Source organism: Vulpes lagopus, chromosome 7 (genome assembly GCF_018345385.1).
Source record: "Vulpes lagopus strain Blue_001 chromosome 7, ASM1834538v1, whole genome shotgun sequence".
NCBI lineage: Eukaryota > Metazoa > Chordata > Mammalia > Carnivora > Canidae > Vulpes > Vulpes lagopus.
The window spans coordinates 4,320,011-4,346,625 of record NC_054830.1 but is presented as its reverse complement, the minus strand read 5'-3'; the positions used below and the strand labels follow the sequence as shown (position 1 = coordinate 4,346,625).

At 47.0% G+C, this 26,615-nt stretch overlaps 1 protein-coding gene across 2 annotated transcripts in view; it reads left to right on the top strand.

Annotated features, from left to right (window-relative positions):
* MLLT1 (MLLT1 super elongation complex subunit) overlaps positions 1-26,615 on the top strand; it is a 67,369-nt gene that overhangs the window by 14,818 nt on the left and 25,936 nt on the right. For both annotated transcript variants that reach the window (XM_041762067.1, XM_041762066.1), the window contains exon 3: positions 2,074-2,156. In XM_041762067.1, the coding sequence (XP_041618001.1) occupies positions 2,074-2,156 (83 nt within the window). The remainder of the gene's footprint in view (positions 1-2,073; positions 2,157-26,615) is intronic.

Below are 26,615 nucleotides of genomic sequence, written 5' to 3'. Positions count from 1 at the left end.
ATGCTGTGTGCTATGGCATATCCTGGGGCTATTTTGGGAGCCCCTTTCCCCCTCCCCCGATACCTGGTGGGGAAGTCAGTCCAGTTGAGTAAGTCTCACATACCAACGGTGTACGAGGTCCTGCCCCCTCAGGAAGTGTTTGCTGTGGCTGGGTGTGGGGACTGGCAACTAGAGTGCCCAGTGAGCGCACCGCTGGGGAGCTGGTAGCTGGCCTCCAGCTCAACTTTGAAGGGAGCAGGGTCTTCAGCTGGGGAGGGTGGGATGGGGTGGAGGGAGCCTCAGGCAAGGTTCCAGGAGCCAAGGCCAGCTCACAGCCCTGTGGCTGTCCTGTGGCGCCAGACTGCCCTGGTCAATGAGACCAGAGGGGCTCCTGCAGCCTGAGCCACAAGCTGGTCCCTTCCTCCCTTGTGGTTTGAAGACTGGGGTCCCGCACAAGACTTTTCAGCTGGCCCTGCCTTTGAAGGTCCCTAGTTATTCCAAACCTACCCTGTTGGCCAGCTTTGTTGGGACAGATGAGAGTCATGAGATCTTTAACGTGTGATACTGGATGAGGTACCTCAGAGCTGAAAAGATTTTTTTCAAAGAAAAACCTTACACCATTTTAATTTGTAAGAATCCTTTTTCATTATGTTCCATGCACTGTTTTCCAGCAGTTTCCGGCCCACTTAAGAATTACCTGACTGGTGCAGACATGTGCTTAATGGTTTTTCATGATTGGCAGGATGTTTTCCTGTCTCCCAATAGTGATTGCCTCTGGAGAGGGAGGGGTGGAGGACCAGGGGAGCTGACTTGTACTGCTCTGATTTTTCTTTTTCTTTTTTTTTTTTTTTTTAAAGATTTATTTATTTATTTATCATAGACAGAGAGAGAGGCAGAGACACAGGAGGAGGGAGAAGCAGGCTCCATGCCGGGAGCCTGACGTGGGACTCGATCCCAGGACTCCAGGATTGCGCCCTGGGCCAAAGGCAGGCGCTAAACCGCTGAGCCACCCAGGGATCCCCTTTTTTTTCTTTTTTAAGATTTTATTTATTTATGAGAGACAGAGAGAGAGAGAGAGAGGCAGAGATATAGGCAGAGGGAGAAGCAGGCTTCTCGCAGGGAGCCCGATATGGGACTCGATCCCAGGACCCCAGATTCACGACCTGAACTGAAGGCAGATGCTCAACTGCTGAGCCACCTAGGCGTCTCTGATTTTTCTTAAAAGCAGGAGAACAGGGGTGGGGGTGAATGGGTGACGGGCACTGAGGGGGCACTTGACGGGATGAGCACTGGGTGTTATTCTGTATGTTGGTAAATTGAACACCAATAAAAAATAAATTTATTAAAAAAAAGAAAGAAAGAAAGAAAGAAAAAACAGGCAGGAGAACAGTATCTTCCTGACAGCATGCATAGCAAAACATTGAGGTTCATTCTGGAGGGCGTGGTTGCTAGAGGTCATTTTACTTGTACTTTGCTGTTCTTTTCAGTTTCACTTTTTCTTTTTTTTTTTTTTTTTTTTTTTTAATCTCTGGGGTTAACAAGTCTCCATTCAGTCACTTGGGAATGCCTTTGTTAGGCACTAAAATGGAACCCCGGAGAGTCCTAGCAGAGACTCACCATCTCCCATCTCCCCGTGTCTGTGTCACTGGCACCCAGCTGGGCCTCTGTTCCAGTATTTGAGCAGTGGCAGGCAGTGGATGCTGTCCTCCCTGCTGTGGGTGCTGGGGCCCCACAGGGTCTGGCACCTTACCCGAGTTATGCTCACTGCCCTGATTTGGCTGAACTTGTGCGGCCTGTGGCTGGCAGTGGCTCCTCTGTCTTAGCTAGTCTCAGGCCCCTTCCTGCACCCCTCAGTGGCTTTCCTCCTGTGGCGGGGTCACCTTTCTCCTGCTCTGCTCCTTCTCTGCCCTGCGGTGCTTCGGATTCCATGGGATTCGACACTCCCAGGGGGAGCTGGCCTCCTGAAAAGCCAGTCCTGTGAGGCCAGCTGAGCCCCCGAGAAGAGGCACGGAGGGGCCACCAGTTTACTGCTGCTGGCGGCTGGGCCTTGGAATGTGCGGGAAGCTGATGATGCATTTTTCCCTTTCTTTTTAGTGTGCAAGGAGCCCCCTTACAAAGTGGAGGAGTCGGGTTACGCTGGCTTCATCATGCCCATCGAGGTGTACTTCAAAAACAAGGTAGGATCCTGGAATAGCAGTTAGAAGGACACACGGTTCACAGAGGGGGAGGTCGAGCCAGGGATGCACGTTGGAATCACTCGGCGCAGACATTGGGTAGTGTGCTGGCTCCACGGAGTGTGGTGTCCATCTCCTGTGAAAGGTGGGGCTGGGGAACTGGCCTGCTGGGACAGCGGTGGGGAGTGCAGGCGGACATGGCCTCCCACTCAGTTGCCCTGTAGGTGTGTGTCAGCCATGACATGCCGCGACAGGGCCAGGTTCTGTGGATGGTCTCAGGGGCTTAGTCACCGGGCCAGGAGCAGTGGCCAAGATGCAGGAATTACGTAAACGTCCAATGGTAGGCCGGTGATTAGATGTGTTTATGGTGCATCTGTACAGAACCTTCAATGACCTGGGGGGGTGGGGGTGGGGGGGTTAATATTGTTGAGTGAAAGAAGTAAGCTTATGTATATTATTCATAGAGAAAAGGGATTGGGTCCACCAAAAATGTTAAAAGGTAATCTGGGTGGTAGGATTGTAAGGGGTTTTTGTTTTATTTTCTTCCATGTGTTTTTTTTAAACACAATGTATATATATATTTACATGTGTTGTTTTATTTCGTCTGGGCTGCTATATAAACAACAGAAATTTACTGCTTACAGTTCTGGAGGCTGGGACGCCCAAGATCAGTTTGACCACTCAGCAGGGGAGGGCCCTCTCTGGGTCACAGACTTGCTCTGTCCTCATGAGGTCTGTGTGGGGTATTATTATTATTATTATTATTACTGTTAATTTATTTGAGAGAGAATAAAAAAACATGAGTGGGGAGAGGGACAGAGGGAGAAGCAGGCTCCCCACTGAGCAGGGAGCCTGACTCGACCCTGGGATTATGATCTGAGTCAAAGGCAGACGCTTAACCGACTGAGCCACCCAGGTGCCCCAGTCTCTTCCATAACACTCATCCCATTTAAGAGGGCTCCATCCCCAGGACCTGATCACCTTCTGAGGTCCCACCTCCTCATTCCATCACCTCCTGGAGTTAGGACTCCACATAAGGAATTTTACGGGTCACATTCAGACCATAGCATTTTTTTTTTTAAAGCCCAGGGATTAAAATAAAACAAAAACAAAAAAAAGAGCCTTTCTGCAGCCTGCCTCTGCTCCTCACAGGCGCCACCAAGAGGCCATGGTGAGCTTTCCTGGCTCAGAGATGTGCTTTTCCATAGGCACAGCTAGACTGTAGGCAGCTCTTCCTTGTTTTAGGAAGGAGAGAGCTCCCTGGGAGGCCAGCCGATGCCACCACTTGCCTAATGAGTCCCTTGTTTATACCTGGCTCTTCTGCAAACCACCAGGCAGCAAGGGCCTGTGGGAATGGTGCTCAGGTGTGCTAACCTACTGGGAGCCAAGTGCCATTTCGCCGGTATAACTCAGTGGGATTTGGCTGTGGCCCGTCTTGGGCCCAGGTCACAGAAGCCTGGATCATCCCGAGACTTTTGGGGGACAAGACCCCAGGCCAAGGGAGTGGCCACTCTTGAAAGAGGAGGCCAGCCTGTGTGTGGGGCAAAGGCTCCATGTCTCTTCAGCAAGGGCAGAGGAGGAGAGGAGAGACCACCCTGCTGGGACTGGGGCTGGGCCCGGGCCCTGCAGCAGGCAGTAGGGCAGTCTTCCGAAGTCCAGCCTGGGGAGGCCTCTCAGTGCTCCAGGAGCATGGAAGAGGGGGTAGGGACTGTGGAGGTGGGACTCCTGCTGGGGTGAGTCTCTAGGCAGGTGTCACTGGCCTCTTAGCTCCCTGGAGGGGAGCCTGTGCTGGGAGTGGACAAAAGCAGCCTGCTGATGGCTGGGGAGCTTGAGTCCATTTGCAGAAAGCTCTTGGTATTCATGTGCACTGGTGTTCTGAGGGCAGCTGGTGTGGGACAGCTCATCTCTGGGTTAACTAGATTCATTCCTTTGAGGTTTAGAAGCAGTTTGGGGTCCCCCAGGCCAGCAAGGCCTTTGTGTTTCCTGAGACCTGTCTGCTCTCTGGTCCCTGACACACAGACCTTCCTGTTTCTACTGGGAGCTGTGTTTGCAGCCACCTGGGCACTGGTGGCACCCATGCAGCTTCCTGGTATCCCCTAAGGGCCTGACAGGAGGCTGGGGCTGAGCCCAAGGGAGGAAGTCCCGCACAGAGGCTGTGCATGGCTGCATCAGTGGCACTGGCTTGTGGAGCCCTTTCTCCTGGCCCAGGGACCCTTGCTGCTGTCCAGGTTTTCTCTCGAGATGTTGGCAAGAGGCAGGAGCACTTGATGCCTGTGCCTTAGCTGGCACCTGTCCTGTGGTGGTTTCTATGGCCTCTGTTAGTGGCTGTCGCTGCCCCAGGCCTCTCCAGCCGGCTGGGGGATGCTGCTCAGTTTCACATACCCCCACAGAAGGCATGGCAGCTCGGAGGGGTCTTGGGGACCATCCAGACTCTGTTCCAGCTTCTTGCCCATGAGCCGCACGGAGCCTTCTGGGGCGCTCACCCTCTAGAGGAGGGGTAGTGCTCAGCGTTGGGCAGGGAGGCAGCAGCCCCAGCCCTTAACATCTCACCCCTCACCTCGCCTGCAGAGTCCGCTGCTGGAAGCCCCACCTGGGCCTACGGGCTGCTTTCTGTCTTCCCTGGGCTCTGTGGGAGCTCGTGGGCACCTGTAAGGACTGCTCCATCGGGGCTGCCAGTCACTACAGGACACAGAAGCGTTGGGTTTTTTTGTTTGTTTTTAGCTTCATTGAGGTGTAACTGACAAAATCATAAGACATTTAAAGTGCGGCACGTGGTGATTTGGCAGTTGCATATATTTGTAAGAGGATTTTCGCCATTGTTTCAACTAACACATCTACCACCTTTTGTTGGGTGGGGGTTGGGTGGGGGGGAACACTTAAGCTCTACTCTTTCAGCAAATCTCAGGTAATGGTAAATTACGAGCTATAGTCGCCATGTTACACATCAGATCCTCAGACCTTATTCACCTACAGCTGAACATTTGCAGCCTTTCACCAACCTCTCCCCACTGCCTCTGATAACTACTTTCTACTCTTTCTAGAATTTTTTATTTTTTAGGTCCCACATATAAGTGATACAGTTGGTGTCTGTCTTTCTCTGTCTGGCTTATTTCACTTAGCATAATTTCTCCAGGTTCATCTGTGAAGGATTTTCTTCTTCAAAATTTCAAGCCCATTGAGATTTCCCAAGGCCCAAACCCCAAGCCAAATAATATTCCGCTGTTTGTGTGAGCGCTTGCCACGTTTTCTTGATCCATTTATCCTTCAGTGGGTACTTAGGTTGTTTACCAGAGCAGCATTTTTTTCTGATTTTGAGGCTGGAGCCAGGCCCCTGTGTCTCCAAGCCCCTCAAGATTGCTATGGACTGAGCCCCAGAGAGAGTGTCTCCTGCTCCAGCTTACACAGCAGGTTGGCGGAGAGCCGAGGTGGCCCAGCATTTCCTCCCTTCTGGCACGTCCACTACCTGGGATTTCATGAAGTGAAGTTCACCTCCCAACGCCAGGAGATCATTTCAGTGATTAAGAACACTTGTCCCTGAGAAGAGGCGCTTCTCTCCCTTTTTATGTTTTGGTCTGCGTGGGAACTGCACGTGAGAGCGGCCCTCCAGGCTGAGTTACCCTGTGTGTATCGAATCTCAGTCATACCACGTATCTGAGGGTGGCCAGGGAGCTCTTGGAGGGAGAATCAAGTGCCTGACCTTTGCAGTCCTCTGGCTTGGCAGGTGGCTTTGTGGGGCTGGCTACGTGTTGGGGGGTGTTTGGGTGGGCGTGGTTGGCGCTGTTTATTGAGACCCCCTTCTCAGCCTTGTGCGGTGGGGGAGACCTAGGCCAGCCACATGCAGAAGCCCCAGGTGTTATGAAACCCAATTTGCAGATGCAACCCGTGCACCCCTAGAGGAGCCACAGGGAAGGTCTCCACCCTGGGCCACTGGGTCTCAGGGTCTCGTAGTGCCCTCTTGAGCCCTGCAGCCGGACTTCCATACTGATTTCCCAAGGTTCCACCCCTCCGTCCTGCCCCTGGTGGGGAACAAAGGGAATTCCTGGTGAGCCTTTGGCCGTAGGACTTGTCCCTCCTGGGCACAGCGCCTTCACCTATACTGGGGCATCGAGGAGGAAGCAGAGAGGACCCCTCTGAGGGTGTTCTAAATCCCTGTGTGCTCTTTCAGGATCCCTGGACTTTCTTACTTGGAGTGAGCAGGCGTGTGTGTGTGTGTGTGTGTGTGTGTGTGTGTGTGTGTGTTGCAAGGGCAGGGCGGACCTGGTGCCCCTGGAGCTTCTAGTCCCAGCTCTTTGCCCTCCCTGGCATGCCGCCACTTCCCCAGGTGCCCCTTTAGAGGGCGCATGTGTGCAGCTCACCACCCTTGTGTGTCCAGCAATCCAGGGTGGCCTCTGGTTCAAGTTAAGAGGTTTTGTTGGAGTCTGGTTTCTTGAGGTACAATTTACTTAACAGTATGGTTCTCTCATTTTAGGTATCGTAGGTTTTTAAAATTTCGGCTCGTGTTTCCATTTGAAATCTGTTGGTGCACAGCTGTTTTTTTCTGTTTAAAAAAAAGGGGGGGGGAGATCCTGTTCCTGGGTGTTGACTTGTCTGACCGATTCCTGTAGAGGCTCATGTGCCTGGGGCAGCAGTGCCTCTGTGAGCCTGAGTGCAGAACTGCAGCATGTTCTTACTCAGGACAAACGCTGGACTCCTCTGTTCCTGGAGGAGGTTTTGCCCCCAGAGCTCTAGAGGGCGGCCCTGCACTGGGAAAGCCCAGGAAGGCAGGCCTGCTGTGGGAGGGGCCAGGGACTTGTGAGTCCAGCCACACACAGGTCCTGTGGGGTGTGTGCCCTGGGCCAGGTGCTCTGCTAAGCAGGTGCTTACTGAGTCTCCAGAGGAGGCCTGGCGGGAGCTGATCTCCCCAGTCTCTGGAGGAAGGAGCTCCTGGATAGCCGGTCACTTGGTGAAGGCCACGCAGTAATTGGCAGAACTGAGATTCGAGCCAGCAGAGCCTGTGATTGTGTATGTACACCTGTTACATACATACCCCAGACAGGCATGAGCTAGGGCTTCCGCTGGTCACAAATCCTGGTGTTTGCTTACATCTGGGGGACAGGGCCAGTGTCTGAATGCAGGTCCCTGTTTTTGAAGTTTTGTGAAAATCAGACAGTTGTGGGGAAGTGAACACCAGTTCACTGCAAAAGGAGCTTCTGTAGGTTTAGAGTACTGGTTGAAGCAGGGGCATTATGAATGGATCTCCTGATGGCTTTTCCACCCTGACTGTAGGCAAGGGTTGCATTTGGTTCTTCTTCAGCTGTAGGTGAGGGAAGTTGATCTTTGACACAGTAGGCAGAGGGGGAAGTGAGTGGACAGGTTACTTCCCTGGGCCTCAGTTTCTCTGTCTCCAAGATGGGGTTTTCAGGGCTGGTGGGAAGACTCAGAGAGATGAAAGGCAAAGGACTTGGCCCAGTGCCCATCACTTAGGAGCATTTGGTAAGCGTGTGTTATTACTGTTGCTGTGGGGATGGTGTCCTCTCCTGCTGGTTAATCTGCGTAAGAAAGGTGAGTGGAGACAGCAGCTTCTGAGGCCCACAGGCCCAGAGGAGGTCAGGGTTCCAGAGATGAAGAAAGATGATGACCTTTAGCTTTTCTGGTGAGTGGGGTGGATCTCTGCCCACAGGAAAAAAAAAAAAAAAAAAAAAAAACACTTTCTCAAGCACAGGACATTTTCTCGTGTAAGCCTGAGGGGTTTTTAGCCTCTCCTGACCCTGACTATGGCATTGTCTGTAAAATGAAGGAATTCTACTTGATGTGGTGTTTGGCAGTAGTACTTATGTGAGGCCGCACTCGGTCTGACCTGTTGGCAGGATGTTCTTTTACACATAAAGCACTCCTTTACCCCAACGGGAAAAAAATTGGACTGGGAGGGGGGAGCTTTGTTTTACTACAAGAATAATATTATGTGCATTAGTGAGCATTTTTATTATACCACTTCTGACCCCAAATGGGAGGTGTCCTTTCTAAGGCCACTTCTCCAGCTTTGACTCTGCAGACACTGGTTGAGTGTCCTACAATTAGATTCAATTCTGACATTATCTATTTGCAGCTAGGACAGGCCCCAGAGGTTAAGGACTCGGCCCCATAGAACTGCCCCCACTTGAAATGCCAGTTGCAAGCCCAGGCCTTCCATATTTTTAACTGATGAGTTCTCCCCTCTTCAGGTTACATAATTTGCTAGAAAAGCCTGGAAAACTCTGACAAACGTTTTACTTAATAGTTGATTATAAGGGATACAATTGAAGAACGACCATATGGAAGAGGTGTGTGAGGTTGGAGGTGTAGAGCTTCTGTGTTCTCCCATGGCATGCTACCCTCCCAGCACCTCCTGAATTCACCAACGTGGTGCTCTCCAGGCCCCATTGGTTAGGGGTTTTTATGGAGGTTCATTACATAGGCATGATTGATTAAGATCACTGGGCATTGGTGAGTCACAGCCTTCAGCCCCTCACCCGTCTCTGGAAGTTGGGAGGTGGGGCTGGAAGATTCAGTCTTTTCATCAAGGCTTGGTCTTTCTGGCAACCAGCCCCATCCCACCACCCCTGTCTAGGGGCTTCCTTAGAACCAAAGCTGCCCCATCACTCAGGACATTCCAAAGGTTTTGGAGATCTGTGCCAGGAACCAGGAACAAAGCCCAAATGTCTTTCTATGATACCACAGTTATCAAATAAAGTCTTTTCCGATAGAGGTGAAATTCACATACAGTTAACTATTTTATTTTATTTTTAAGATTTTAATTATTTATTCATGAGAGACACAGAGGGAGAAGCAGGCTCCCTGTGGTGAGCCTGGTGTAGGCTTTGATCCCAGGACCCTGGGATCATGACCTTAGCCAAAGGCAGACTCTGCTCAACTGCTGAGCCACCCAGGCATCCCTGTAGTTAACCATTTTATTTTATTTTTTTCCTTTAAGATTTTATTTACTCATGAGAGACAGAGAGAGGGAGAAAGGGAGGGAGGCAGAGACACAGGCAGAGGGAGAAGCAGGCTCCATGCAGGGAGCCCAATGTGGGACTTGATCCTGGGACTCCAGGATCACGCTCTGGGCCGAAGGCAGGTGCTAAACTACTGAGCCCCCCCAGGGATCCCATGTAGTTAACCATTTTAAAGTCAAAATTTTCCATCTCTCCATTGTCCCCACCCGCACCTTCTGATAACCTCAAACCTGCTTTCTCTCCCATGGGTTTGCCTATTCCAGACACTTCATCTTAAAGGAGCCGTACAATGTGTGTCCTTTGGTGTCTGGCTGCTTTCACTCAGTGTTGTTTTTCCAAGGTTCCCCTGCTTTGCAGCGTGTGTCGATGCTCTATTTCTTCTTATGACTGAGTAACACTGCAGCGTGTGGTGGCTACAGAGGCCATTCCCCTTAGTCACAGGGGTCATGTTCTGTAACGTCCCCATCAGCACAGAATTAGTGACAACTGAGCCACTGTTTCCAGGGGAAGGGAATGCAGGATTGGGCTCCTGGGAGCCTCTGGTCCCATGTTTGTCGACTGATTGATATGTGGCCATGTGTTCCGTGTGTTTTCGTCTACAGACACCGTATTTAATGTGTACTGTGACTTCATTAACTCTGAACTCACGGCCAGCTGCCTGAACCACGCCTGTCGAACGGATTTTCTTTGTAAGGCACCTCACAGCCGTCCCGTATTTAGGCCCTACATAACATTTCAGCTTCATTCCTGGGGCTCTTTCAGACAGCAAAATCACCAACAAAAAGCACAAAATATGAAAACTATGGCACTGAACAGACCACGAGAAGGTCACTGTTTACAGCCTGAGAGCTGAGACAGGAAGGCAGAGCTCCACCGTGTTCTGTGTCAGCTGGGTACGAGCATGTCGGGAAGCTCAAAGTTTTCACCCCTCCGTGCATGTCTGTGAACGAATGTGAAAGCCACAAGTGTTGATTTTCGGTTTATAAATACATTTTAGTGAGTAGCCAAATTTACAAATATGGAATGCATGAACAGTGAGGATCATCTACGCTATAATTTGTTTATTCGTTCATCTGTTGGTAGACATGTGGGCTGCTTCCGCTTATTTGCTACTGTGAATCGTGCTGCTATAAGCATCCTTGTCCATGTACGTGTTGGAGTTCCAGTTTTGATTTCTTTTGGGTGTGTACCTAGGAGTGGAATTGCTGGGTCATGTGGTAATTCTGTCTTTAACGTTTACGAGGAACTGCCAAACTATTTGCTATACTGGCTGCACCATTTTATATTCCCACCAACAATGTACAAGGGCCCCTATTTCCCACAAACATCTTGATGCTTGTTATTTTCCATTAAAAAAATTGGTGGGGGGGATGCCTGGATGGCTCAGTGGTTTAGCGCCTGCCTTCAGCCTGGGGCGTGATCCTGGAGTACCAGGATTGAGTCCCACATTGGCCTCCTTGTATGGAGTCTGCTTCTCCCTCTGCCTGTGTCTCTGCCTCTCTCTCTCTCTCTCTCGCTCTCTCTCAGGAATAAAAAAATCTTAAAAAAAATTTTTTTTTTAATAGCCTTCCTAGTGAGTATGAAATGGTATCTCATTGAGGTTTCGATATACTTTTCCTTAAAGACCAATGATAGTGAACATTTCCCAGGCTTATTGGCCATTTGTATACCCTGTTTGGAGAAATGGCTATATACTTCCTAAGTCTATTTTTTAATTGGATTGTTTTTAATTGGACTTTTGTTGTGGAGTTAGGAGTTCTTTATATGTTCTGGATAGTAAACCCTTACCAGATGTGTGACTTACAAATATTTTCTCCCATCCCATAGATTGTTTTATCATATTCTGATTATGATTATGTCCTTTTATGTGTAAAAATTTTTTATTTTTATGAAGTTCAATTTATCTATTTTTGTTTGTTATTCACACTTAAGAGTATAAAATCTCAGACTCCATTGCCAAATCTAAAGTTGTGAATGTTTTTCCTGTGTTTACTTTTATAGTTTTACATCTTATATTTAGATAGTTTATAATTTTGAGTTAATTTCTATAAATGCCATCAGATGGGGCTCAATTCATTCTTTTGCATGTGATTGTTGGTTTGTCCCAGCACCATTTGCTTGAGAGACTAATCTTCTTGTTGAGTTGTCTTAGCATTCTTGTTCAAAATTAGGTGGCCATAGATATTTGGGTTTATTTCTGAACTCTCAGTTCTATTCCATTGGTCTTTGTGACATATTTTGATTGTTGTAATTTTATAGGAAGTTTTGAAATTAGGAAATGACAGCTCTCTGATTTTGTGGGGGTTTTGTTTGTTTATTTTTTAATGTGGGTTTTGGTTTTTTGAGGCCTCTGTGATTCCATATGAGTTTTATGTTTGGCTTCCATTCTTGCAAAAAAGACCACTGGAATTTTGATATGGATTGCATTGAATCTGTAAATCACTTGGGAGACATTACTCTTCTGACAATATTAAGTCTTCCAATCCACAAACATGGGAAGTCTTTCCATTTAATTAAGTTTTCTTTAATTTCAGCATTTTTCTGTACTTTTCAGTATACAAGTCTTTTACCTTCTTGTTTAAATTCATTCCTAGGTATTTTATTCTTTTGCATGCTGTTGTAAGTGGAATCGTTTTAATTTCCTTCTTGGATTGTTCGTTGGTGGTATGTAGAAACAACTGATTTTTGTGTGTTGATCTTATGCTTGCAACTTTACTGAACCTGTTTATTTTTTTTGTAGCTTCTTTGGGATTTTCTACATGTGAGATGCTGACAGCAAGTGGACATAATTTTACTTCTTCCTTTCCAACTTGGATGCCCACCTCCCTCCTTTTCCTCCCTCTTGCCTCATTGCTCTGGCTAGGACTTCCAGTACAGTATTGAATAGTAATGGTGGAAGTTGCCCATCCTTAGCTTGTTCCTCATCTTAAGTTTTAAAGCTTAAGGCTGAGTTTTCAGTCTTTTGCCATTGAGTATGGTGTTCATGGTAGGTTTTTCATGTTTGTCCTTTCCAGGTTAAGGAAGCTCCCTTCTGTTCCTAGCTTTCTGTGTGTTTTCATCATGAAAGGGCCTTACATTTTTGCGAACTCTTTTTCTGCCTCTGTTGAGATAATCATGTGGGTTGTTTTCCTTTGTTTATTTTTATTTTATTTTTTTTTTAAAGATTTCTATTTATTCATGAGAGACAAAGAGAGTGGCAGAGACATAGGCAGAGGGAGATGCAGGTTCCCTGCAGGGAGACTGATGTGGGACTCGATCCCTGGACCCTGGGATCACGCCCTGAGATGAAGGCAGAAACTCAACTGCTGAGCCACCGAGGCGTCCCTTGTTTTTGTTTTATTAATGTGGCCATATTATGTTTTGATTGGTTTTCTTACATTGAACCACCCTTGCATTCCTGGGATAGATAATGGTTATGTATATAATCTTAAGTATATTAAAAGTTAGTGTTTCTTTGAGGAATCTTTATTTGTAGGGAATATTGGCCTGTTCTCTTGTGGATTTTTATGTCTTTGGTATTGAAGTAATGCTGGCTTCTTAGAATATGTTAGGAAGTATTCCTTCCTCTTTTGGTTTCGGAAGAGTTTGAGTAGAAAGGTGTTAATTCTTTGAATGTTTGGTAGAGTTTACCAGTGAAACCATCTGGTTCTGGACTTTTCCGTAATGACTAAAGGCGATGAGTGTGTTTTCCTATGCATCTTTGTTATTCTCTCTAATGAAGTGTCTGAATGTTCAGAGTGTCTGCCATTTTCTAAAAGTTAAGTTGTCTGTTTTCTTACTGAATTTGGGAGATTTCTTTATATTTCTGGATACTAGTCCTTTACAATACTTTCAATTGGTGGCTTGTCTCCTTAGGCTCTCAGGACTGTCTTGCAAAGGACAGAAGTTCTTGGTTTTGATGGAGTCCATTTTATTGATTTTGCCTTTTCCAGTTTGTAGTGTGTGAGGATGTGTGTGTCTGTGACATAATACTTATCATTTTAGCCATTTTTAAATGTACAACTCCATGGCATCAAGCACATGTACAGTACTGTGCAACCATCACTACTATTTCTAGAGCTTTTTGATCATCCCAAATAAAACCATGCCAATGAAACAATCTCTCCTCCTCCTGCCCTTGGGAACCTCTGTTCTACTTTCTTTCTCTGTGAACTTGCCTGTTGTAGGGACTTCGTACAATGCTGGTCCTTTGTTATTTGGGTCTCTCTGCTGAGTGCCATGTTCTCAGGGTTCATCCATGTTGTAGCATGGGTCAGTGCCTCATTCCTTTTTTTAAAGGAGTACTTTTAAAAATAGTACTGCGTGGATATAGCCACCGCATTTTGCTTATCCATTTATCTATCTAGAGACACTTGGGTTGCTTCCATGCTTTAGCTCCTGTGAACACTGCCATTATGAACATGAACATAGAAGTATCTCTTTGAGATCCTGCTTTAATTCTTTTGGGTATATATCCAGACATGCAATTACTAGGACATATGGTAAATCTATTTTTAATATTCTGAAGAACCACCATGCTGTTTTCCACAACAGCTGTACTGTTGCAAGGTTGCCGAGTGCAATGGCCAAGAAAGAATTCCTGAGACGGGGTATGGTGCAACTTAGTTTATGTAAGTAGCACAGGGACAAGACCCATGGGCAGAAAGGGGCTCTACTTTTGTTGTATAAAGCTGGTGGTTATATGCTTAGTGCTGAAGGGGGAAGGGATGGGCAAGGAGTATTAGGTCATAAATGTTTTCTTCAAATTTCTACTTGAAAAACTACTTTCGCAAGATTTCTCTGGTGCTTATCACTCAGTTCAACGTTAACTATCGGTGAGATGTAGAGGCAGTCATGAGCCCCTTGAAGAATGTAGCAACCGGCATGTATCTGATCCTTACCAGAACTATGCAGTCTATAGGTCAGCCTTCCAGGCTCATGGTGAACATTTTTCTGCTTCTATATATCAGTGTTGAAATATTAACGATATGAAGCCTTCCAGTCCACAAATATGGATGTCTTTCCATTTCTGTCTTTTTTTCATTTCTTTCAGCAGTGTTTTGTAGTTTTTATTGTACAAATCTTTTACCTCCTTGGTTAATTCCTAAGTATTTTACTCTTTTTGATGCTATTGTAAGTGGATTTGTTCTCACTTTGTTCCTTGTTAGCATATAGAAATGCAGTTGATTTTTTATGTTGATTTTGTATCCCATAACTTTGCTGATTTATTTGTTTGAACAGTTTGTGTGTGTGTGTGTGTGTGTGTGTGTGTGTGTGTGTGTGTGGTGTGTCTTAGGGTCTTCTACATATAAGAGGATATCTGGGACGCCTGGGTGGGCTCAGTGGTTGAACATCTGCCTTCGGCTCAGGCTGTGATCCCAGGGTCCCTGGATTGAGTCCCACGTCGGGCTCCCTGCATGGAGCCTGCTTCTCCCTCTGCCTGTGTCTCTGTCTCTCTCTGTGTCTCTCATGAATAAACAAATAAAATCTTTTTTTTTTTTAAAAAAAGAGGATATCATCTGCTAACAGATAATTTTGCTTTTTCCTTTCCAATTTAGATGCTTTTGTTTTATCTTTTCTTTTTCTTGCCTCGCACTCTGACCATGACTTCCAGCACTGTGTTAAATACAAATGGTGAGAGGCATCCCGCCTTGTTGCTGATCTTGGAGGAAAAGGGCTCCATCTTTCCCCCTTGAGTGTGGTGTTGGCTGTGGATTTTCTATATGTGGCTTTTATTATGTTGAGATAGTTTCCTTCTGTTTCTAGTTTGCTGAGTGTTGTTTTTCATCAAAAAAGAGCATTGAATTATGTCCAGTATTCTTTTCTACATTTATTGAGATGATTATGGGATTTTTTTTAATATTGCCATACTTCAGATCATTTTATCTTTAGGAAACGAGCATTTAATGATAACCTAGGCCAAGGGCTGTGTCATCCCTCATGATCCTCACACAGCCCCACAATGGGGTCGGTCCCATTTTACAGGCAGGAAAATGACGGATGAGGGACATTAACCTGCCCCAGACTCCCCAGTGAGGACGGAGGAAAGCCAGGAGAGGTCTGCCCTCCCCTTCCTCTCGGAGTCTGGTCTTCCCTTCTCTCTCCTGGAACACTGTGCTTTTTGCTTTTCCTTGGAACTTAAATGTGTTTGTGTTGATTTGTGTGATGTCTGTTTCTGCCACTAGAATGTTAGCTCTCGAGGGCAGCACCCCGTCCGTCAGTCACGCTCTTGGCTGTCCTGGCCTCCAGCACAGAGATGGCCCTGGGTAAATATTTGTGGAATGAATGAATGGATGGACCAGATGGATTCTAGAGGGGCAGCTGTGTACGTCAAGAAGTCTTGTGACACGACTGCTGTATGGTGCCCCCCCCCCCCAACCTTTTTAAAGACTGAGGTGAAATTCCTAGAACAGAAAATTAACCAGTTTTAAGTGAACAGTTCAGTGGCATTTTAGTGCATTCACAGTGTTACACAACCACCACCTGTATCTAGTTCCAGAATATTTTCTTCAGCCCAAAAAGAAAGGCTATGCCCGTTGAGCACTTATTCCTCATGTTACCTTGGTGTCTGGCTCCTTTCACTTGGTGGAACATTTCTGAGTTCATCCTCATTGTAGCATATATCATACTGTCCTTCTTCGTGCCTGAGTAACATTCCATGGCATGGATGTGGCACAGCCAATGGACATTTGAGCTGTTGGCAGCTTTTGGCCGTCATGAATCGTCTGCTGCCATGAACATGTATGTGCGTGTGCTTGTCTGAATACCAGTCTTCACTCTCTTTGGGTGGATTCCTAGGAGTGGAATTGGTGTGTCATGGTATTTCTGTGTTTAACTTTTTTTTTTTTCTTTTTTTCTCTTTCTTTTTTTTTTAGTCATCTCAATACCCAATGTGGGGCTTGAACTCATGACCCCATGATCAGGAGTCACATGCTCTTCTGACTGAGCCAGCCAGGCGTCCCCTCTATGCTTAACTCTTTAAGGGACCACCAAACTATTTTCCAGGGTCGCTGAACTGTTTTTACATTCCTGCCAGCAGTGTGTGAGGGCTCGTTTCCTCTACATCCTTGCCAGCACTTCCTTCCTTTTTTTACTTATTAGTTTTTTTTCAACCATAGCCATCCTAGTGGGTGTGAAGTGGTATCTCATTGTGGCTTTGAATTGCATTTCCAAAGTGACTGATTATGCCAAGCGTCTTTTCATGTGCTCGTTGGCCAGTCACAGATCTTCTCTGAAAAAACATGTATTCGGGGCTTCTGCCCAGTTTTTAATTGAGTAGTCTTTTTGTTGTTGAGTTGTATGAATTCTGGATAGGTCCCTGTATTTTTTTTATTGTTATTTTTATATATTTTTTGAAGATTTTATTTATTCATGAGAGACACAGAGAGAGAGGCAGAGACATAGGCAGAGGACGAAGCAGGCTCCCTGTGGGGAACCTGATGCAGGACTTGATCCCAGGACCCCAGGATCATAATCTGAGCCAGAGGCAGATGCTCAATCACTGAGCCACCCAAGTGCCCCTGAATAGGTCCCTGTTTTTAAACACTGACAGCAAAACACATTATTGGACAGAATGAATGTATAACGTGAACATCCTTGAGTAGGGAGTTCAGGGTCATTGAGGGGCATCCAGATGCCCTTGATAACATGTTGACCCAGAAGCCCGTTTGAGCTATGGCTGATTTATTCCTGTGGAAAGTGAACTAGACCAGTATGCTAGGGCCACTCAGGACAAAGGCAGTGTGTTTGGAACTTGGTGTCCTAGGACCAAGAAAGTAAGTGGAGTTTTGCTGAAATGCTCCCTGTATATCTGCATGTTGTCCTCGAAGTGGCCAGATGCATTGGAAGCCCTTCCTGTTCCAGCGTATGAATTACATTGCATATGCTGGCTGTCCGGTAGAAATATTTAAGCCCCCCATGTAATTAAAGTGTTTTTAGTCAGAACGCCTGGGTGACTCAGCGGTTCAAGTGCCTAACTTGTCTTTGGTCCAGGGCGTGATCCTGGGGTCCCAGGATTGAGTCTCACTTCGGGCTCCTTGAGAGGAGCCTGCTTCTCTCTCTGCCTATGTCTCGGCCTCTCTCTCTCTCTCTCTTTCTCTCTCTCTCTGTGTGTGTGTGTGTCTCTCATGAATAAATAAATAAAATCTTTTTTTAAAAATTGTTTTTAGTAGCCACATTTAGAAAGGTCAAAAAAGAAACAGGTGAAATTAATTTTAATAATGTAACTTAGCCCACTATCTCTAAAACATTGGGTCAACATGCAATCAGTATTTTCAAATTCCTGAGATATTTTATATTCTTTTTTCATATTAAGTATTGGAAATTTGGTATGTGTAATCACACTTACTGAATCATCTCAATGTGGACACGAAATTTTATCAGGCAGATTTGATCTGTATTTAGATTCCATGAAATTCACATTTGAAGAAGTAGATTTACAAACTCAAGTTGTGGGGCAGCCCAGGTGGCTCAGCGGTTTAGCGCTGCCTTCAGCCCAGGGCCTGATCCTGGAGACCCGGGATCGAGTCCCACATCAGGCTCCCTCCATGGAGCCTGCTTCTCCTTCTACCTGTGTCTCTGCCTCTCTCTCTGTGTGTGTGTCTCTCATGAATAAATAAATAAATAAAAATCTTAAGAAAAAAAAAAAAACCTCAAGTTGCTCCAGATGTACATAAAGGTCTTTCATTAATAGTCAAGTATGGACTGTCTTATAGTCAAGATTTTTTTTGGTAGATTTTTAATTTTGAAATAATTTTAGAAACACAGTTGCAGACTGTGCAGGGTCCTCATATTCTCCACATCCTGCTTCTGTAATGTTTATATGACCACAGCACACAGTATTAATTCAGATTTATAGACTTTAACAGACTTTGGATTTCCCCATTTCCTAGTGTTCTGTTTCGGTTCTGGGATCTACTTTAGGATCCTACATTGCATTTAGCATCATGTCTCTTTTGCCTCCTTCAGTCTGTGACAGTTTCTCTGCTTTTCCTTGTCTTTTCTGACTCTGACATTTAAAAAAAAACACTAGCCACGCATTTTGAAGAATGCCCTTCAACTTGGGTTTGTTTGGTGTTTTCTCATGATTATATAGGATTGCAGATTTTGATAAGACCACAGAGGTGAAGAGCACCCCCCCATCACATCATACTAGGCAGGACTTGATATTAACTCCACCTGTTACTAAGGTTGTTAACCTCCATCCCTTTGTTAACCTGCTGCCTGCCAGGCCTCCCCACTGTTGTTAGTATTTATCTCTTTCCAGTTATTAGAAGTAACTCAAGTCCAGCCCACACTCAGGCAGAGAGAAATTCAGCTTCACATCCTGGTGGGCATGGTTCAAACCACCATGGTGACTAGTATCTATTTGAAGGAGATACTTTGAAACTATGCAGTTAACCTGTTTCTTTTTCAGTTTTCATCTGGTATATATTTCAGCAATCCATCAGTGGTGTTGATGATGATTTCCATTTCCTTCATGTCTTTCATTATTCATTGGAATTTTTCTGTAAGGAAGACTTGTCCCTTCTTCCCCATTTACATACTTATTCATTCATTTATTTATATCAATATGGATTCATGGATATTTGTTTTTTCCCTTTAGATTATAATCCAGTCCTATTATTGTTTTCCAACTGATCTCACTCTGACCAATGGAGGTACCTCCTTCAGGGGAACCCCTGTGCCTTTTCGTTATGTCCCCATGGGTTTTCGGGCACCATAGGGTTCTCAGGCTTGTCTTGGGTTTTCCTGCTCTGGCCCTAGAATCAGCCAATTCTACAGGAGCCCTGCTCCCCTTTGTTAAACAACGGTACATAAAAGCCAAGATCTGGGAGTGAAGTGTGCTTTTTGCTAGGGTATCACTGCCTTTGGATCTCTCCTGTGATAGAGCTGGGAGATATGTGCACGTGTACAGTTGACCCTTGAACGGCATGGGTTCAAACTGTGTGGGTCCACTTTGATGTGGATTTTTGGATAAACACTGCTTATAACTGTAAATGTATTTTTTTCTTCCTTATGATTTTTTAAATAACATTTTATTTTCTCTAGCTTCATTGTTAAAGAATACAGTATATAATAACAAAACATACAAGATGTGTTTATCTACAGTTTATATTGCTGGTAAGGCTTCTAGTCAACAGTAGGCTATTATTAGTAGTTAAGCTTTGGGGGCGCCAAAAGCTTATATGCAGATTTTGGACTGCTGGGGTGAGGGGGGTCAGGGGGTGAGAGGAGATCGGCAGCCTTAACCCCTGCGTTGGTCAAGGGTCACCTGTGCTCACTGCCCCCGCCTGCGTTTTTTTCTGCGTCCATCTGTCAGCGCGTATATCACAGTGAACATCAGCTCATGCCAGTGCCTCCACCTCCAGTCCTGCACCAACAAGTCTTTTCTAGCATTCCTCCATCGCTTAGTTGAACTTTCTCTGAAGGGAGAAACCTGACCCTCTTATTGAGCTCCAGCGGACTGGGAAGGTAGTTTCCAAATTGCTGACGGGTACTTCCTGGGAGAAGGAAATTTACCAGCGTGAGGACAGTGTCCGTGTGTCGCTTGCTTGGTCTTGGGCCTCCCAGTGTCCAGCCAAAACACGGCTTCTTCCCTAGGTCGTTTATGACAGCCCTGTGGCTCCATCTTATCGGTGTGGTTAGGTCTGCGTTTGTGGTCTGGTTAGATCCATTCGTCACAGTCTACATTCCATTGTGGACCCCTCCTCCTGCCCGTCTGGTGGTGGTTATTGCTGTTTGAGTTTGTTTTCAGTGAAATTCCGGGTTTCGACATGTGGTTGTGCATCTGCCACCACAGCGCCGTGCGGATCACTTCCGTCCTCCCCCACGTCCCCTCACGCCGGCCCTTTGAAGTCAGTCCCCTGCCCCGTTGGTCCCTTGGAACCACTCATCTGTTTCCCATCCCTGGAGTTTTGCCTTTTCCAGATCGTCGTATAAATGGAACCGCACGGCATGCAGCCCTTTGTGTGTGGCTTCTGTCACTTGGCAAAATGCGCAGAAGATCCATCCGTGTTGTTGCCTGAATGTATTGCTTGTTCCTTTTTATCTGCGGCTGCGCTGTGGTTCATTTACCCGTGCGTGGCTTGAAGGGCATCGCAGTTGTTTCCAGTTCTGGGGGATTATGAATAAAGTTGCCCTAAACATTTGTGTATGGGTTTTTGTATGAACGTAAGTTTTCAGTTCACGTGGGTAACAATCCCGGTTTGGGCGGGGTCGCTGGAGGCATGGAGCAGGTGTGCTTGGCTCTCTAGGCTGTGCCAGCAGCTGTCTGCTGTTCTGCATTCTTGCCTGATGGTCGCTCTTCTCCATTTGCACCTCCCCGGGGGGTTGTATAGTCATGTCTCTCGTTTTTAAAAAATAGCTTCATGGAGAATTTAATTCACATACCATGTAATTCATACATTGAAAATATACATTCCGTTGGTTTTTAGCATATTCGGAGTTGTGCCACCATCACCACTGATTCCAGAATATTCCTTCACCCACAAAGAAACTCCCCATTAGCAGTCACTCCTCCTCCTCCCTCCTTCTAGTCCCTGGCAACCACTAATTGACTTTGTAGCTATAGATTTACCTCTTCTGAACCTTTCATATAAATGGAATTGTATTTTTTTAAAAAATGGAATTGTACAGTGTGTGGCCTCTTCTGACTGGCATCTTTTATTTTGTGTAATGTTCGCAGAGTTCATCCACATTGTGGCACACATCAGTACTTCATTCCTTTTTATGGCTGGATACATTCCATCGTGTGAATGGACCACATTTATCTGTTCATCCGTTGATGAGTGTTTGGGTTGTTTCCACTCTTAGCAATTTTGTGTGCAAGTTTTTGTGTGCATATGTTTTCACTTCTTTGGGGCCACATATGTTGGAGTGGAATTGTTGGATCATCTGGTAATTCTGTTTAATTTTTTGAGGAACTGCCCTACTTTTTCCTGTAGCAACTGTACCATTTTACATTCCCACCAGCAGCACACAGGGTTCCAGCTTCTCTTGTCTTCTTGCCAAGTACTTCCTGTTTTTTTCATTCTAGCCATCCCAGTTGGTGTGAGCTGGTATCCCTAAACCTAAACTTAAACCTAAACCTAGGGATCCCTGGGTGGCTCAGTGGTTTGGCGCCTGCCTTTGGCCCAGGGTGTGATTCTAGAGTCCCAGGATCGAGTCCCATGTCAGACTCCCTGCATGGAGCCTGCTTCTTCCTCTGCCTGTGTCTCTGCCTCTCTGTGTCTCTCATGAATGAATAAATAAATCTTTTCTTTTTTAAGATTTTATTTATTTATTCATGAGAGACACAGAGAGAAAGAGGCAGAGACACAGGCAGAGGGAGAAGCAGGCTCCATGCAGGGAGCCTGACGTGGAACTCGATCCTGGGTCTCCTGGATCACGCCCTGGGCTGAAGGTGGCGCTAAACCACTGGGCCACCGGGGTTGCCCTAAATAAATAAATCTAAAAAAAAAAAAAACTAAATCTAAATCATGAGGTTTTGATATGCATTAACCTGTTGGCTAATGACAGCATCTTTTCATGTGTTTCTCTGCAGTTCCTTTATTTCCTTTGGTGAAGTGTTCAGAACTTTAGAGGTTTGTTGTTGTTGTTAGTTGGGTTAGTTGTTTTCTTGTTGTTTGAGTTTTAAGACAATATATTTTGGATACAAGTATCTTTATCTTAATACTGTGAGGGTATTATGGAGGACTCATTCAGAAAGAGAGGGGAAATGTGTAAGGAAAGGCTTTCCTTAGGAAGCCAGGTTTACCCTGAGATGTGCAGGTGGGTAGGAGTCGGCGGGATGGAGAAGACCAGGAGACACCCTTCTAGGTGAAAGCAGCCACACTGTGTAGGTGGCGAGTCAGGGGCACTTGGGTTCAGAAGGGAGGCTGGTGATTGGCAGGGCAACTCAGCCCAGGCACATTGGGAAGCCATTGGAGTGTGCTGGCCATTGATGGGAAAGGGAGCACTTCCTTCATAAAAAGCCCTCTCAGACCTGTATGTGGGGAGTAGGTGTGCTGTTAGACCCTTGGTGAAGGGTTGATCCCTCTGCTGCCTCTGGGTTCATCTGCCTCTGGCCAGGGCTCCACAATCCCCAGCAAAGCACTCATCTCCTGCCCATCCCAGATTGCTTTGTGGTGGCATGGTCACATTACAGAGCATATCTGGTTCAATGTTTTCCGGAAGTAATTCAGTGGCTGCCCGACAGGAAGTACTTGTCTGTGTCCCAGATGGGAGGTGGGGTTGGGGAGTTGGGGCCCTAAAGTGTCCTCATTGGAGGGAGGCTCCAGGGTTTGGTCTTGGGCATAGTGAGTAGGTGTGGGATGGACCTGGGGGCTGCTGCCTCTCCCTGAGCGTGTGACCCCTGAGGATGCGATCTGCACCCCTCACTCCCCTCCCTCTCTGGGCTAAGATCAGTTCTTACGAGCTCCTTCAGTTTTGCCAGTTGGTAACCCCATGATATACCTGCTAGTGTTCATGGCACTTTGACCTTGGCATGGGAATTGCTGTTGTGGTTTGGTTTTGAGTCATTAGCTGAGGCCAGCGGCTGGACTCAGTAGTTCTAGATCTAAGGCGTCGTTTGATGTGACTTCATTTTCCCCGGGAATCCTCTTAGATCTGATTTTTTCCTTTTCAAAGTCAAGCTGGCTTCTCGTAGTCCTGAGTTTCTGGCTTGGAGTGATTGGCAAAACCAAGAGGAGAGAAGGGAATCAGTTGTGAAATGGGAACAAGAGGTTTTCTACGCCCAAAGCAACTGCTCTTTCATTTCTCATGGTGCCCGGGCCTGAGGCCAGCGGCCCCGCCTGCACCCTGTGGGTGTTTGTCAGGGAGTGAACGCTGGCCTGGGCACATTTTGGTTTTGAATTTGCAGCTTGGCTGTTTCATGGTGAGATGTACCATCACAGTAATAACACACTCCGGGAGGAGGAAAAGGTGTGCACGCTGACTTTAAGAGATAGCCCAATTTTCAGAAGTGGTAAAGTATAAAGTTTGTTTTGGTTATTTGCTGCTAATATTAGACATCCTTCCTGCCCTCCACCCCCACCCCCTATAACAAGCTATTATTGGACAGTGAGCCCCAGCCGTCACTAACTCTCCATGGCTTTACTCAAATGCTATTATCTGAGGTCACAGGAGGGGCATTTTGGTACATTTGATTTGGAGGTTTGCATGGTTTTATTTGGAAGGGGTTTTTTTGTTTTGTTTTGTTTTGTTTTGTTTTAAAGTGAGTTAAAACCGTGCTTGCCAGCTTCCGAGCCTACTCAGAGGCATCTTCTTGGACACATCTTGGCTGACTTGTGTTTTGGGGAAGCAGCCATGTAGACAGTGTGGTAGGATTGGCAACAAGCTGGTGGGGCCCCCAGGGCCACGGAACCCTGTGCTCTTCTGCCCCTCCCCACCCTCTCTGGAGTGGAAAGGGTCCTGGCCTGTGACACCTTCTCCCACCTGCTCTCAGTTTAGGCTGAGGCTTGGTCTGTGAGAGCCAGTCTGGAATGATTGGGTGGGGAACTCATGTTCACCTCTTGTAGCTTGTCCCTTCTAGGGTCACCACCATTTTGGCTCTGTCTGAACCTGGGTCAGCTTCTGGGGCTCTGCAGAGCTCAGGAGGCAGGCATCCTCTGCGGAGCCAGCTGCTGGTAGTTTCTCTGCACAGGGACAGTTGGCTGGTTGATGCAGCCCATGGGCCCAACCCTAACTGGGGGATTGCTGAGGAACCAGAACAGGAAGGGATGTGGTGCTAAGAGACCCAGGGAAAGGTCAGGGAGCTGCCAACTTGTGACAAGCCGCGTGAATGCCAGCCTGCTATGTAGCAGAATGTAGCATCCTTCTGTTCCTCCATATGGGACCCCAGAAGCACCCCTGGTTTCTAGAGGGCAGTGTCTGGAGAGGGGCAGAGAAGCACCTGGAAAGAGCAAATGTGCGTGAGAAGAGACTTAGCCTGACCCCCGGACACCAGGAGGGACAGTCTACCCTCCAGCTTGGCTCCCTAGCCAGTGCCTTCTCCTGGGCTCCTTGAGAAGGGGATAGAAGAATCTGCCTGGAGTCAGCTTCTCTGAGAATCTTTCTGGACGGAATAATATGTTTCCTGTAAAGATGGGAATCATGTAACTGAGTCATTTGCACTGTCACCCCACAAAGTGAGGGAGGGGTGCAGATGAGGAGGGCAGGACAAGCCATAATGTCAACCGTAGCTCACCCCTGTGCTCACTTGGGGCCAAGCCGTGGGCTCATGCAGCCTCGGTTCGGACATTGAGAGAAGTTGTCCTGGGTTCATTGTGGCAGAGCAGTTGTAGAGAGGGCAGGGGGAGGGCCAGAATGATGCCACCTTACTGGTCAGAGCCACAGTCTCTCCTTCCCCCTTCCCTTGTACACCCAGAACCCTGTGGTTTTATTTCATCCTCTCATTGAGGCTCAGAGAGGTGGAATGGCTTGTCCAGGGTCATACAGTGAGTCGATGGCAAAGCTGTTTTGCTATCCAGAAGGTCTTGGACTGCAGAGCCCACGATTTTCAGCCCACATTGCACTGTATTCCTTAAGCCTTTTTTTTTTTTTTCTTTTTAAAGATTCTGTCTATTCATGAGAGACATACTGAGAGAGGCAGAGACATAGATAGAGGGAGAAGCAGGCTCCCCGGGATCAGGAGCTGAATCAAAGGCAGATGTTCAACCACTGAGCCACCCAGGTGTCCCCCTTAAGTCTTTTAAAGTCATTTTTCTGCATCTAACTACAGAGGTGATGGGTGTGGGCTGCAGGAATCAGAGTCCCCTCTCCTGTCTGTCTCCCTGAAGTGAACACTATAAGCAGTTAGTGAAGTCCATCCAGAAGCAGTTATTTTCTGTGCGGGTGTGTGTGTGAGAGACAGGGAGGGAAGGGGGAGGTGCATTTCTAAACAAATATCTGTGGACCTCCCACAGCAGTCCCCTTAACTCTACCTCGTTTTTTATGCAGCTGCGTAGCACACTGCTTAGCTTAGACTGGCTGTAGAGTCCCTGACGTTTCCTGGGGAGGGACACTGGGCATCGCTAGGCCTCTCACTTCAGGAATGCTTTGGTGACCCTCCTTCAGCCTCTGGAATCCTGGAAGTGGAATTTCAGATTTGGTGGTGTTTGTTGGCTGCAGTGCTTCCCTTCCTCTCTTTCCCTCCTGGGCAGGGGGCAGTGTCCCTTGTCACCCTGGCTGCAGTCCTGAGCAGTCCTGAGCAGGTGCACCATGGGAACTGAGAGCCAGGCGCGGTGTAGCCAGGTCCACAGGAAGATGCTGGAGGCTGTGGTCCATGTGCTCGGTGGCCTGAGCTTCGTTGGTTCTGTGTGGCCTTGGCCAGTGATTAAATGCCACTAAACCTCAGTTTCCTCTTCCCTCTGATATGTGGGGAGAGCAGTGACTAACTCCCAGAGCACTGGCAAGCACCAAGTAAGGTGCTAGGTGAAGCCTGTGATGCAGCACCGGGCCCTGGGAGGGCTCTGTAAGTGGTGCTGGTGGCCAGGTGGCTACTTGAAGCAGATGTCTACCTGCATTCACCTTGGGGCCAAGGAGGATCCCTGGGGATCCAGGGATAGAAAGTTTTGTTGGCCTCATCTGGGCTCCTTGAGAGGTCCTGTCTGCATCTTGTCCCCGGTACCAGGAGAGACTCAGGTGCAGAGCTGTGAGCAGGGCTGGGTGGAGCCAATCCTGTACGTTAAAAGTCTTTCAAATGTTGAAAAATATACACGGTAGAGTAGCGGAGCAGACCGTGCGGCACAGCACCTACCCCCCACTCTAGCAGTTACTCACTTGAGTACAGTGCTGTTTTCATTTCTAGCCCCAGGACTATTTTGAAGCGCAAGTCCAAGACATCCTGTCTTTTAATCTGTAAATATTTCAGTCTGTGTTTATAAACGATAAACCTCTTTTTAAAAGTATCTAACCACCGTGTCATTATAGCTGGGAACTAATAAATGAACAATTCTTAATATCAAACATCCAGTAACATCAGAGTTTTCATATTATCATGTGTGTATGTGTGCTTGTGTGTGTATATATATATATATTTTTTTTCTTTTTAATAATTTGTTTAAATCAGGATTCAGATAAGGTTGGTGCATTGTTGCCGGTTGCTGCATTTCTTAAGGTTCTTTAAATCTTGTCTCTCTTTCCTTCTCTCTCTCCCTTTCTCTCCCTTGCAAAGCATTTTAAGAAGCTGTATGGTTTGTCCTGTGGGGATGTTGCTGACTACAGCCCTCTAAACTGGCAGTTAGATGTAGGACCACGATCAGATTCACGTTTAACTGTTTTTTGAACCCTGGGGCCTTCTAAGAGGAGAATGGCAAACAGGCCCCAAAAGAGAAGTGTGGGCAGGGCCCAGATGGCAAGGATATAACCCTGAGGCTCTCCTTAGCTGGTGAGTTCTGGGCCACCAGGAGTCTGGCTGTACCCAGGGTGGGGCAGTAAGCCTCAGGGTCCTCCAGGGCCAGCCCTGCCAGCTGCAGAAGAGGGTGGGGCCCAAGGTGGCGGAGGGGCAGCAGCGGAAACCACAGGTATGGCT